The sequence below is a fragment of the Amyelois transitella genome, chromosome Z (genome assembly GCF_032362555.1).
Source record: "Amyelois transitella isolate CPQ chromosome Z, ilAmyTran1.1, whole genome shotgun sequence".
NCBI lineage: Eukaryota > Metazoa > Arthropoda > Insecta > Lepidoptera > Pyralidae > Amyelois > Amyelois transitella.
Genome location: NC_083535.1, coordinates 8,011,115 through 8,025,942, shown reverse-complemented (window position 1 = coordinate 8,025,942; position 14,828 = coordinate 8,011,115). Strand labels below are relative to the sequence as shown.

The window sequence follows — 14,828 nt, the reverse complement described above, 5'->3', positions numbered from 1 at the left end:
CTTTGCTTTTCGGTTACGTTGCAGACAGCACATCATACACTTGATAGTGCTAACACTCATTATGACATTTCGGACTATTCGAGTCGCGTATACCGGCACCTCAGTATTCATGTATAGAAATAGGAAAACTGTATAAGTTAATTACTTACTCAAGTTAATTCTTAAACTTAAACATAAAGGAAAAATTAAACATAATCATGTCACAATCATCTTTAATGAAAATAAATCCCATCAAAAACTTATATTAATTCAAATAGATAAAGGACATTCAGAATGGTTTAATTATGTTTCGAGTTTGAGATATACAGATATCTTATCCTAACCGTTGTTACAACTAGGTTATTCACAACAAATGCCAACAAAATAACATCAAATTAATAAATAAAGTTTACAATAGTTTTGGGCCAATAAATTAATACATTTTTCTGTAATAGCTTATTTTTAGAAATACATCATATTACTTGTATATTTTAAACTAACATTTACTTATTAGGTATCTACCATCTTTAGTGTGCACACTAAAGCATTTGATGCGTAGTCTTTAGACTGGTGTAGTCAAGATAAAGTATAGAATATAAAACAAACATCTTAAGTCCTCAAGCTAGTCCACATTTAAATCTGAGAGTTTGTTAACGTTGAAATGTAAATAATCATAAAAACAACATAAATAATTATAAGAGTAAAGTGCGTAGGTAACGCAAGGTTCACACAATTTAAGTAGGTACAAATATTTAAAGGGTGCGCAGTGTAAAGCATACTGAAGAACTTTTTTCTAACTAAAACATCTTAACAGATAAAAGATTTTTTCGTCCTAGTTTTTATAGAATGTCATACTTGTAATATAAGTATTTTTTTATTCGCTACATATTTTTCCACGAAAACTTATTCAGCATGCGTCACCATATCTTCCTATAAATATTTATACAGACTTTTATATACCTAATATAAGGAAAAATCACACTGATTGAGCTTGCTTCAAAGTAAATTTCTTGTTATTAAACTTAATCATATACCTACTTATATTAAAAAAAAACTCATTCAACATCCAGTCCAATCAAGAAGAGTTCCTCATATATTCAGAAGGTAATTGGACATTACAATGAAATTTTTTAATTAATTTTCTTAGTGAAATAATCCATATTTATTTAAAATAAGCTTTGTTTTAAGTTATTCAAATCGGTCGAGTAAAGTAAACAATTTACAATTAAAAAGAAATATTCACCAAATTTCTTAAAATAGCTTATAACCTTTTGAATACTTCTAGTAACTTTGTCGCTTTATCAGCGACACTGCTACGATGAACAAATTACAGGTTAAAAAGTATACTTTAGTCTACTAGTTTATTAAGTCTTTAGTGATGATCAAAAGATAGTGTTTAAAGGACGAGCAAAGCTCATTCATGAATTGTGACACAGAAGGCACGTTTATTCTCAAACCTCTATTTTGATTTTACAATCGTTCAATGACCGCCGTATGATTCGGAGTGCGTCTCAATAGCCCATATTGATCGCAATCACTAGTTATTTTTATTACGTAAATTCCGCAATCAATTCCCAGTTTCGTACCTATCGCATCTTTCGTAGCCCTACCTGAAACGCTTAGAATACAAAAGACGCGTTGAACTTGAATAATGACTAGCACACGACTATAGCAAGTGTTACACAACCACTGTGCACGAGTCATCTTCCTCCTGGCTTTATTCCCTGTTGCATCCTCACCACTCTGAAGAGGAGCCCGGGGTATGCCTTTGACCATGGATCCTCGATTGGATGAGTCAGGTTTATACACCTAAACCTTTCTAACCTCTGCAACATTTGCAGGGGAAACTAACCCGTATTGGATCGATCATGGTTACACATCCAGTTGCCTGAATGTGCAGGTTTTCACACGTTTTCCCCCACCGTAAGAGCGTCGGTTAGTACTCTAACTAATATGCCGGCCGTGGGATTCGAACCGGGCTTACTGCGCAACACGCATTTTAACCGGGCACCTTACCGATTCAACCACCGACGCTCTAAACCCTGTGCGAGGAGGACGAGGGTGAGATAATCTCAAAATACACTTAGTGCGATAAGAGAGTATCAAATAAGCGATAGATTAGATCAATGTGAGCTTTATGACCCCTGGGATACCACTAAATTCCATTAGGTTATAAGAGTAGATAACGATTTACTAATTTTATAATCGAGTATGATTTTTTTATAAATATTAAGTTAATTTTTCTCTTATTATTACGTTTTGTTACACTTACATGGTTAAATTTTTTAGGATTTCTTGTGTTTATGAATAAATTTTGTACGATTTGATAAGATATGCAATAAGAATTACCATCAGAGATAAGTAATGGTATGAAGTTTTTCAATAAGACACAAAATTTAGTTGTTATTAGATAGATGTAGTAGGTACATTATGCTAACACATTAATCTCACACCAAAGCAACAGAGCGGAAAGCGTTAAGATGAAACTTAACTATTCATCTAATAACATAAAAATTCTACTTCCTTGTCTAATTCACTAATCTGTTTTATTTTTTTTTAAATTTGTACAATTTATATGAACATCGTTCATAGTTGTACCAAACTTTTGTTGATGCATAGATAATATAACAAAGTTCGGCGCAGAGTGCGGCACTCTGGGGGTCTATTCACGAAGCTTGATATAGTAAATCTTATCTATTCTCTTTCTCTTTGACAAAGACAGAAAGAGGGAGATGTTAATATAATGCAAAATGAAAACATAGTGTCACAAATTTAAGTTGTGACGTCACATTCACCAATGAAGACTACTCTATAGTCATACATATGTTTACCAATTCTATGTGGTTTTCAAACCGCTTTCGACACTATCGTCACATTAACCATACCATCATCTACCTTCACTTAGTGCCAAAAGCATAATTTCAAAGAGTTACCTTCTGGAATTTATCTAAGTTACGTAATTCCTGAAGAGGAACCGTGGTCTGACTTTGATCAGAAGTAGAAAGGTAAGTTAGATGGAAACCTGTCAATCCCTGTAGCCCTATTGAAATCTAGTAGTTATAAGTAATCTTGAAGCTAGAAAAAGGGGTACACTATTGTTATATTTTACTTATTATTGCAAACTTGTTTATATTTCCGATTTATGAAACTGTGCTCATTATCCCTTGTTTCATTTTTTTTTGCTTTGACACGAGTGCCTTTCTCTGGCGCCACCATGATTACCATCAAGTTCGCAAATTTGTAAGAACTGTACCTTTTAATAATAATTTTGTTATTTTTTAACTTATATGAATTATATTGTATACAATTCAGTGCTCTATAAATACGTTCTATTAACATCGATATTCCTGCAAATAGATGAGTTTCTGTATGCACAGATTTGGTGTAGGCCAAAAGATGCAAATGTGACTTTATAATCCATAAAGACCATCGTCAACATATTTTGTCGGTAGTGTTACCAAGACATTACATTTAAAAAATATATCTTACCTAATTTAAACACGCCTGCACTACCTATGGAAAATGTGCACTTAGTCTTACCATCATTAATAAGCATTATACATACTATAATAAATAAATATACGCAATTTCGTAAGACTGATAACTCACGAAAACCTTTCACGTTATATTACAAAAACCAATGTTTATTAAAATATTTAATAATATTCTGTTGTTGCTGAAAAAATTAGTTAGGCCTTACAACGCAATTTAATTACCAATAAACATAGATCATGGTAACACTAGTGTTACTAATTTGTTCAAATAATCAGTGTGCAACGCGCGGCGTGAAACGTCTTGTTTAAGTAACTCACCCCAGTAGTAACAGCAACGACTAGTGCGGTCACAACTTCATTCTAATTACGTGTGGCAAATATATTTAGAGTCAGATACCTTAAGGCTAGTTTCACGACACTCGTGTTTTGTATTAGTTTTGAAGTGAATTTAGCAGATTATTATACTAGTTTTAAATTAAAATATTAAAAATATTAAACTATTGACTGGGCTTATATGGTCACGCACTAACATAGACGAATATTAAATGTCAATTGTAAAGTTGTCTTGGGAAACCTCCACTAAGAGGTAGATTTAATTAGTTTCCATTTTCTTTTTAATATTTAATAAAATTAAATATAAAGCAAGCCTCGATTATTTTTTAAATTTCATAACACTGACAGAGATATTATTAAAATTATAAACATACCATTCAAATTTTAAATTTAACGAAGCGATAAAGATGCTCCCAATTTATGCTATACTAAAATATTTTTCATTCTAGGTAACAATACGAGATGTAAAAATATAATAATTTAATGCCTCCGACCCATACCGAATATCATGAAATAAAGATTCTTTGTGATTTTGATTTGCTTCACAACAAGCAACTACCGGCTTATTTAATCAATAAATTAGGCAACAATAGTTACATGACAACTACCTTTTAATACACAGACAAACCTTATAGACTAAACTAAATAAAACCTCGTTGTCACTGTTTGATGCCCAAGAAATGTGACGTGGCGTTCGCAGTGTAGAAAAATAAAGTCCTCTCTCTACTTACGACTACAGATCAGGCATCGAATGTTACGTCAAATCGAATAATAATTATTGATTTAATCAATAATTATTATTTCAACAAAATCTGTCTTTTCTTGTAGTAAAATTTGTCCTTCAACATTCTTTTCAGGTAACCATCACCCCCCGATCTCTACCCGTAAGATCTTATTGAATACATAGAAGGGTGCATCTCACTATAACTGGACTATTCACTATATTTAAATTGCAACTAGATGTTACAGTTTCACACAGAACATGGCCAATATTATCAAAAGGAAAAATAAACTTATACTTTATATGAAGAGATTTATCTACAATCCATGAATAGTGGTTTCAACCTTTTTTATTTCAACTCTCGGTATTTTCATTTCCTGAACATGAAGTTCTAATGTATGTTTTAGTTTTTCTAAACATCAAGTAACACCGATAAACGATCAGATTTACTACAATTATCGTGTTCTACAAGTACATATGCTTATTGTAATAACACCAAAGTGACTTCATATTGCAATAAGCGAAGAAAGCATCACTTATCTATATACACACGTGGAAATGAAAACACGACGAGATCAATATTAAACAATTTCTAAAGTTTAAGACGTGAAATGAGAAAACAAGAAAAGAACCTACAAGTTCCTTATTTATATAAATCTAGAAAATTGATACAAAACAGAACTAATACTACATTAATAGTAGGAAGTTTTGAATAAAAAGGACTCGATCAAGGGCATCCAAATACAAAAAACAACTCTTAAAAATAAAAGGAGATCCTATAACCATGTCACTGGGTAACGCAGACTAACCACTTTTCAGTGAATGCCAGTTAGCACATGTCTATAAGAAATATCACAAAAACATTATAAACACAATAAATTAATGTATAAATATTTATTAATATCTGAATTATTAATTATTATAATAATTACTAATTAATAACTGTGGCACCGCACTAGTTTGTCACACGGACCAGAGCGGTGCTAACTAAAAGACTTGCATCCTCAAACTATTAGGCGACTAACCTACAAATAAGGTCCTGAAACTTAGCCTCCTTTTAGCTGGAGGACGGCAGAAGAGAGAGAAAGACAGCTAGATAAAGTTTATATATTGTGGCCATTGTATATGCTAACTGGCCACACTTAGTACCCAAATACGTAATTTGTAACGCAAAAGGGTCAATGTACATCTTATAATCTACTTTGACCAGTTAATCTCTAAAATAGCCATCCGAACTGCTGATATATATCGTACGAGATATAGACGAGTATATTTTTTACAAGTTTGTCCTAAAAGTTGTTCATGATAAATAATCACCTTGTAAAACATTGTACATCAATCTGAAGGCAGGCCGCAAAATACTTAAGTTATTAACTTTAATTCCAAGTTACATAGAAAATAAACTTAAAATTCATACATAATGCTTCCACGAATTCTTTTTCAATTATGTTGTGACTAATCAAGTTTGATCTCTCATTTGACGGCCTCTGTGACGCAGCGGTAGTGCGCTTGTCGGTGACACCGGAGGTCCCGGTTACGAATCCCGGCCAGGGCATGATGAGAAACAAACTTTTTCTTAATGGTCTGAGACTTGCATGTTTATCTATATAAGTATTTATTACAAAATACAGTATCGTTGAGTTAGTATCTCGTTACACAAGTTCCGAACTTACTTCGAGGCTAACTCAATTTGTGTAATTTGTCCTGTATATTATACTTATATTTGTTTATTTACCGCTTTACCTTTAATATTTTCTCTTCGCCACCACCTTCGTTTTGGTATAGAAAGAAAGTATCATAAATGAAAAATAAATTCGTCCAGCTGACCAAAAAGTCTTTATATACGAGTAATTATAGTAGCAAAATTATAGAAATGTCAACTGACAAAAACAAAAATATGACAGTTATACGAAAATAAGTTTGTATTTCATCACCGCTCTGACTGATAATTAATGACACGCAGAAAGCACTGCACGCGTAACATTTTATTCCACAAATTGAGGTCATTAACTTGTATTAATTATTACACAATTTGCACATAAGTCATTTTTGTATGCACTTTTAGGATTAAATATGAAAGTTCCTATTTGAACTCCCAATTAATTTATACGGTGTATAACTATATAACAAATGATGTGAATTGCATCATAACTAAAAAAAATTCGCACATAGTTTTGTTTATCTTGCGAAGTCTTTTTTTTTTTTCAAAATAAGTGCTTCGTAATAGTATTTTTTTTGTGAAAGCCGAAGTACTTCGCGAGAAATTTACTTAAACACATTAGTAATATTTTGTTGAAAATCATATTTAATATTGAATGTATTCGACGTCAATTAATTTCAGTGTAATTATAATGAAAAAGTTTATAGAACGTAGGCAAAATGACCACAACAAAAATAGCGACGCGGCGGCGACACCAGATATCCGATAAGATCTTATACATAAGTCTATACTTTCCATTATGGGTATCGATAGAAAACGACAGATATTCGTCGGGTCGCTGCTGCTTGATATTCGAAAGGCTATTTGATATTACAATTTTATAAGCAATATAACATCACTTGAAAAACTTGTTTCGATTTGAAGTTCACGCATAATAGAAAAAACCTAAACGGAAGATTAACTTCCAGTGCAGCCAAATACTTAGTTGTGTAGATTTCACAATGTTTTGTCTGCGATAGGTTCCTTGCATTAAATAATTGGCATTTGTCCGTAGGATTCAAAACATTAACTTAAACTGTAATGCCGGCCATCAAATCTTGTCTAACGATCTATACTTTTTTAAAAACTTATTTCAATCGACATATTACATAATCATCATCACTTATTCATTCTTACAAAATAATACTAAAATGTTCAAGTCAAAACAAAACTATATCGTCAATAAATTATACTTCATCTTCATAATTAAAAAGAAATACAAGATTTGTGAACATAATTTGTAACAATTAGTATAGTAAAGTAAATGCAGGCGTTTGGTTCCCTAAATTAATATACACATTTAATTCAATATGTCAGTCGTTTTTCCCCGAGAGATGTCTCATTAAATATTAAATTAAATCTTAACATAAACAGATAATAAATCATAGCTCTTAAATTGATAACATAATAATAATAGTTATAAATAATATTGATATAAATATTGCTTGCATTGCGAGCTGATCGAGATTGCCACAAACAAAAAGTCAAGCTTTTTTTCTTAAAGATCACTCATTCACACACACACGTTGGCGAAGATTTCCATTTCATCCAATACAAGTCCCACATAATTTAAATACAAATACTCTAAAACATTCAGAAAAAAAATATTCAGAAGTAGGGATTCAGGAGAAAAGATTTATCGATAAACCTTTTCACGTTTGGGAAAATTAATTCACTATCCTTTACTGAACTTATCCTAAAATATTTATATGTAATTCATGTTGGGTAATTAATTTAACGCAACCTCATACAGTGTTATTAATATTATACTGGATTTAACAAATTCACATCATGATAAAGAAACTTATGACGTTAACCTTAAATCAAGTTAAGACGAATAATTGTAATAAAAAGCATTCGGCTTTCAGGTGTGGCAACCCTCGCGAATGCAAGAAACCCTTTGAAAAAAAGCCGTTCAAACACTATACAGATAGCTTTCCACCTTCGTCTTAGGAGCGGGCTGGGTAAACGGGGAAAACCAAAGCAAGGAAAATCGTCCAAATACAGATTGAATACTCTTCCAGCGGGATTTGCGGACCCACCGCGCTTGCTCTTTCTTTAACTGCTCTATGCCCTGTAAACAATGACAGTTTGATTGAAAAGAGTAAATAATAAAGGCCACTAAAGTCACAAGTGTGTGTAACAAACTTAATTAACATAACACTGTTCTGTTCCCAGCGGCAGCGGAAAGCTACGCCAAGTTGATTTTATTTACAAATTCCTGCAATTATATAAGTACATAACTTTAGGGCACTATAGGTCTTTAAATTGTACTCATAGTTTATGTAAATTTCTATTTGTAAACGACTGTTTGTTGCCTAAGAAAAAAAAATGTAAGAGCCACCTAGGAAACAAGTAAAAAAAAGACAACAAGAATACCACTGACTTATAAACAGGTTATAATTAGGTACCAATAATATACACGAATTTCTGTATATTACCTAACTAAGCTCCTTCCCGGTTTCCGGCACTGTTATCGGCACTTTGATTGATTTGACGATTCGACGGCCTCCGTGGCGCAACGGTAGTACGCTTGTCTGTGACACTGGAGGTCCCGGGTTCGAATCCCGGCCAGGGCATGATGAGAAAATAACTTTTTCTGATTAGCCTGGGTCTTGGATGTTTATAAAATATAGTAGCGTTGAGTTAGTATCTCAGACGTGCCCGATTTAATGGTTTTTGATAAGGTAACCTTTTAATAAGGTAAGGCATCACCAATTGTGTTTAAATCATTGCTTCCCCTGAAAAAATCCACCAATCTCACCGTCTCGTCGTTCCAAATAGCCTGCAACTGCGTTCCGAGCATGACAGCAGTAAAAATGGCAAAAAGCAACGCCTCAGCGATTAGAAACAGCAGCAAGACGACAGTGGCCGGCGGGGAGTATGTTGTGCAGTCGCGCCACTCGTGACGGATACAAGTCACGAACTGGTTCACAGACAAAGTCAACGAGTGGACTGATATTGCAGCTATGTAGAACTGAAAGGAAACAAAAGAAAATAATAATTCATTCAGATGTATGTAATGTAATGATATTTGTATGTAAACGCATTAAAAATATTGCATTGAAAGCAAAAGGCCGCTTTTAATGGTAACGTTAAATAAAATAAGAATCCAATGTGGGTAAGTTTTCCCTGCAAATTATGTTTGCGGAGGTTAATCGACTGCCGTCTGTTCGTTTGAAAATCTGACAATCCAGGATTATGGTCAAAGGTGAGGTCGCAAACCATGCTAACGCCAGGAGGATGATGTTGTAAGATAAAGACCGAAAACACTTATGATAGTTAAAGTACTTACAGTAAACAAAACGAAATACTTCTGATTATTCTCGCCTACGCAGTTATTGACCCATGGGCAATGATGGTCCATTTTCCTGATGCACCGCTGACAAACGGAACAATGGTGCGCCCTTTCCGGCTTGATGCTGCAGCATTTAGTGCATTTAAATATCACCTGGCCCTCTCGAAAACTCATTTGTCTGATCATTTCCTTCGTGGCGTTGCCTTTTGGAACGGCGCCCTAAAAAAGACAAAGTACTCGTATGATTTAAGATAATTGTAAGTGGTTGGTTTTGTCGAAATAAATTTAATATTTTAAGAAAGTCTTCCGACTTGGGACTTTTTAAAAGCTACATTTAAAACGATCGGAGTTAGTATATCTACTACTAGCTGTCCGCCCGCGACTTTGTCCGCGTGGAATATTTTGAGCATCATTGCAGCCCTCAAGGATGAATAATTTACCCGTTTATTTCATATTTTCCATTATTTCTTTGCTTCTTATTACTGCAGCGTGATGTTATAGAGCCTAAAGCCTTCCTCGATAAATGGTTTCAGTTTGAACCTTCGTTCTTGAGATTAGCGCGTTCCAACAATCAAACTCTTCAGCTTTATAATATTAGTATAGATATAAGAAAGCTCAGAAATGCACATTTTCATTGGTATTTTCAAATGCCAATAATTCGTTGACTCACAAATTGTTTTTAAGTCTCTAATTGTGCTATACTATGAAAATCAAAGATAAAAAAAACTTACAGGATCGGTGAACATTGTCCTCAAATGCGACGCAAAGGCTAGGAACGCCAAGCTTTGGAATATGAATATGTTTGCCCAGCCGTAGATTGGATATGACGAGAGCCCGGGGAGAAGCATGACCATCATCACTACAAACTCTGCATACAGAATTAACAGCCATGTTAGCACCGCGCATATTATACCACATATGTCCTGAAACCACACAAATTAATTATACATAGTATAAAGTAAATTCGCTTCCGTATTTATGTTATTCCGTATGTATATTTGTTGCTTAGATCTTTAAAACTACACTTAACGGGTTTTGCCATAAAATTAGATAAATTTTATGATGTAAGGCATCTTAGCAGTTCGACAGACGTCCGTCTGTGACTCAAAAAGCGTTCCGAGGTGTATAAGCTTTGAATCCTATAATTCGAACCTATGCACCATGGCCAACACCAACAAAAATGGGATTTAACGACGTTTTTGAAGTACTACCGCCGCGTTTCATCGACTGCCGAGGATATGCGGCGATAAGGCGACGGATGTATACGCAGGTACATTCTATCTATTATTATCTTAAGAGTTCTTTTAAATGGCTACTATTACATATAAATAATCAAACCTTGATACACCAGGCCTTGCCGCCGCAGCACCGGTTGTGCATATCTCGGTCCGGCGGTGATGTGGAATAACATTCTGGATCTACTTGATACTGGCTTTCCATGTCATCATCCTCAGAACTGTCATTAAATTCGCGTATCATTGATTTTCTCTTTGAAACCTAAAAATAGAAACAATTTCAAGTAAGCAACCATATAAAAAAGTTAATTTCTTAATTAGCAAGTAATTGGAATTAACTTTAATCAAATATTTCGTGAGGATCTAAGAATATGAGAAAATAAAAGTCTGGAATAGTATCTGTCAACTTATAGACCAAAACAAAGACGAGGAAAGTAAGAGAAGGGAACTCTTTGTGCTTTCAATGAAAAACAACCGAAACATACTTTCACTGCACTCCTTAATCATTGATGCTAAATGTGTTTTATTAGCATCAAAAAATTGATCCAGAAGTTTTTGAATTCCTTTATCCATCCTTATAAACATACACAAAAATACAAATCTTTTCTCTTTATTAATAGTGTGGATTACAAACTATTTTCTAAATATAAGTATTATAAACTATACATAAGCCTTTAAAATAAATTTATATAAATTCGAGTAATAAAACAAAGGCAAAAATGTACTGATTTATAATTGGAAATAGGACAATGTAATATTCAAGGTTATTCAAAAAATTGTTTTCGCAATGTTTAATGGGAGGAAATCAATAAACATGGATTCGCGCCGACTAAGCTTCACCTAGCAACCATCCCGTCGATCCTTATAATCTCTCTTTTAAGAAGCTTTTGTTATTTTTACTTGTTTTTTTTATTTGTTGTCGGCCTCTGTGTCGCAGCGGTAGTTCACTTGCCTATGACACCGGAGGTCCCGGGTTAGAATCCCGGCCAGACCTTGATGAGAAATTATTTTGTTTCTGGTTGGCCTGGGTCTTGGATGTTGATTTATATAAATATTTACTATAAAATATATTATCGTTGAGCTAGTATCTCGTAACAAAAGTAACGAACTTACTGCGATGCGAACTCTATCTGTGTAATTTATCCCGTATATATTTATTTATTTTTAAGATTCCGGCGGATAAACATTAACCAAAGTAATATTGTTATACAACAAAATATGTAATTCTATACATGCTAGTTATTTTATAGATATATTGTGGCCATGGGAAATGCACGTGGGCAAAGCTAGAATTTCTAATAAAAGCAAAGCAAATTTATTCAAAGTTGGGACACATTTGTCAAGTTTGTAGTGTGATAATAAAACCAGTCAAGTGCGTGTCGAGCTACACAAGACAAAACTTGCATAATGATAAGCAGATTAAACTCGCATTAGCAGCTTCAGTATATAGTGCTTTCGCAAATTAATATATATTATCCAGTTATCATAATTAAACAAAGAAGTAGAATTCTATAGACTCTTAGCTCAGTTGCTAGCTGTATTTAGGCTTACATGAGAAATAACCTAAGTTATTTATGTGCCGTGTGGTTCCCGGAACCAATGAAAAAAATAATAGGACCACTCGATCTCTTTCCCATGGATGACGTAAAAGGCGCCTAAGGGATAGACTTACAAACTTGGGATTCTTCTATAGGCGATGGGCTAGCAACCTGTCACTATTTGAATCTCTATTCTATCATTAAGCCAAATAGCTGAACGTGACCAATCAGTCTTTTCAAGACTGTTGGCTCTGTCTACCCCGCAAGGGATATAGACGTGACCATATGTATGTATGTTATTTATCTAAATTCGCTCAAATAGCTTAGTACGCGGTAGCTTCAAATTGTGGCATGATTTATACAAAAAAAAGCAGTCATTTATGGAAGGTTACTTAAAATTAACACATATGTATAATGAAGTAGTTATGATAACTGTTCTATTCTACCATCTATTAAATGTTCAGTAAGGAAAGCATCATCAGAAGACCTGTAAGTGCATACAGGCAAGATGTGTAACCATGATTCAATGTTTGTAAGTTTTTCTTACAAAGGTTGTGGAGGTCAGACAGTTGTTCCATGAACAACTTGATATACCATGCAAAATCCTCATCCAGAATCATGGTGATAGGCTCACCTAGGGCTCCTTTCCAGAGTGCTGAGGATGTATCCAAGTGTAACACCAGGAAACACATCTATTCAATGTCTATGGATAATTTGCCAATGTTTATGGATGTTGTCAAGTCAGTCAAAAAAAAACTACATACTTTTAGCTAGTTTTCAAACTTTACCCATTTTGTGAAAATTAGAGCAGTGGTTCAGACATGACAAGACACAGATACAGAGTTACTGACTGAGTCATAGCTTAAATTTTGGATAATTAACTAGTAGGTATGAAGAGTCCTATAATATTATACATAACATAGTAAACTTTTCATCTGATCTCAATTTAATAAATATAAGACTAAGCTAAACTGTGAAACAAATGTAACAATTATGAAAACAAAATTGTGAATGGATTATGTGCCAAAAACAAACATGTTCAGCTCAGATCATAATAATTTACACAAAGGTTGCATATTTAAATTTGTTCCATATCATAATAGTAATATTTATGATCAGTAGCTCAGTTGGCCACAAAGTTCAAACGCTGCAAATGGCTTATAGTTTACTCACTTTAAAACAACTTACTGCCATATGCCATTCTCTGCCAGTCAAACCTTACCAAAACAGTCAAATGTTGATAATTTTTTAATGTTGTATTTAAATAAAAAAAAATAGAAACTAATAGTATTTCAAATAACGCAATAGATTAAAATGCTTGCCATATAATTCGCCGCTATTTAAAAAGGCATCTTATTAACATTTTAGATACATTTGCAACCACTTTTCATTTTTTGATACTCATTATCTATATTTACAATAACTTAATTTTTTATTCGCAAAGCACAAATCATTGACAACATAAATGGAATTTGAATATGCATTTGCACAACAATAGTGTACAAAATACTTTTGATTTAATAATATGCAAAGATGGGGAGAAACATATAAACACCAATCAAATAACATATCTTGAAAATATTCTAATTGACCATGTAGTGAATTCAGAACCAAATCAAATGCAGCCATAAATAATTAACTAGGCACTTACATCACAGCAAAGATCATTTAAAAATAACATGAGTTGACAGATATACTACATAATGTAATCATAACATTATAATATATACAAGCTTTCTTAAAAAATATATGTATATGTACTAGGTAAATAAATAAAAAAAGTTACCCATGTAAGAAAAATTTGAAAGCAAAGTAGAAAATGTAACTCACCTCACAAGAAATTATACGAGTGAAGATGATTTAGTTCAAAATCATTTATGAAATGGTAATTTTTAATAAAATTCAGGCTTCATGATAACACAGCGTCAGAGCCTACAAAAAGCATGAATTTTCTGATGATTCATAGCTAGAAGGAATGCAGAACCAACTGTTGACTTTACAAAACTTTACGAAAATGTAGTATAAACGATTAGATATACGTTTAACGTGATACTGCGATGTATTTAATTCGAAATCAATAAAGGAGACAGATCAGATTTTGCGGCTCGCTCCAGCAAATTTTACTTGCTCGGCTTAGCTCGGCTGACCATTAGGAATGTGAAAAAAAAATCGATTTTGGAAAAAATCGATTAAAAATCGATTTTTTTAAAAGTAAAAATCGATTTTTATAAGTGATTTTTTTAAAATTAATAATCGATTAAAAATCGATTTTTATAATAATGCAATAAATGCACTCCGACATGACATTTTTGTCTTCTGGCTTGGAGCCCGGAACGCGAACTGCCAAAGAATACTTTCACAGCTCCATAATATTACATTAACGCCATCTGTGCATTCTTTCTGTGCTTTTAAAACAGTTTAGATGATTCATTTAATCAAACATTCTCTAGATGGAGTTAGTCGATGAACAGTATTTTACCGCCATTCGGTTGATTTTTTATTCATTATGCGTTGCTGAAACTTCATTTTTC

General features: G+C 33.2%; 1 protein-coding gene across 1 annotated transcript; it reads right to left on the bottom strand.

The window, feature by feature from the left end:
- Positions 1 to 198: 198 nt before the first annotated feature.
- On the bottom strand, positions 199 to 14,441 carry LOC106133828 (palmitoyltransferase ZDHHC3). Its single transcript, XM_013333662.2, has 6 exons — positions 14,128 to 14,441; positions 10,863 to 11,021; positions 10,256 to 10,447; positions 9,522 to 9,743; positions 8,991 to 9,203; positions 199 to 8,300 (listed from the first exon to the last, which is right to left on the bottom strand). The coding sequence occupies exons 2-6, from the start codon at positions 11,001 to 11,003 to the stop codon at positions 8,142 to 8,144; spliced, it is 927 nt and encodes a 308-aa protein (XP_013189116.1). The 5' UTR covers positions 11,004 to 11,021; positions 14,128 to 14,441; the 3' UTR covers positions 199 to 8,141.
- Positions 14,442 to 14,828: the final 387 nt, after the last annotated feature.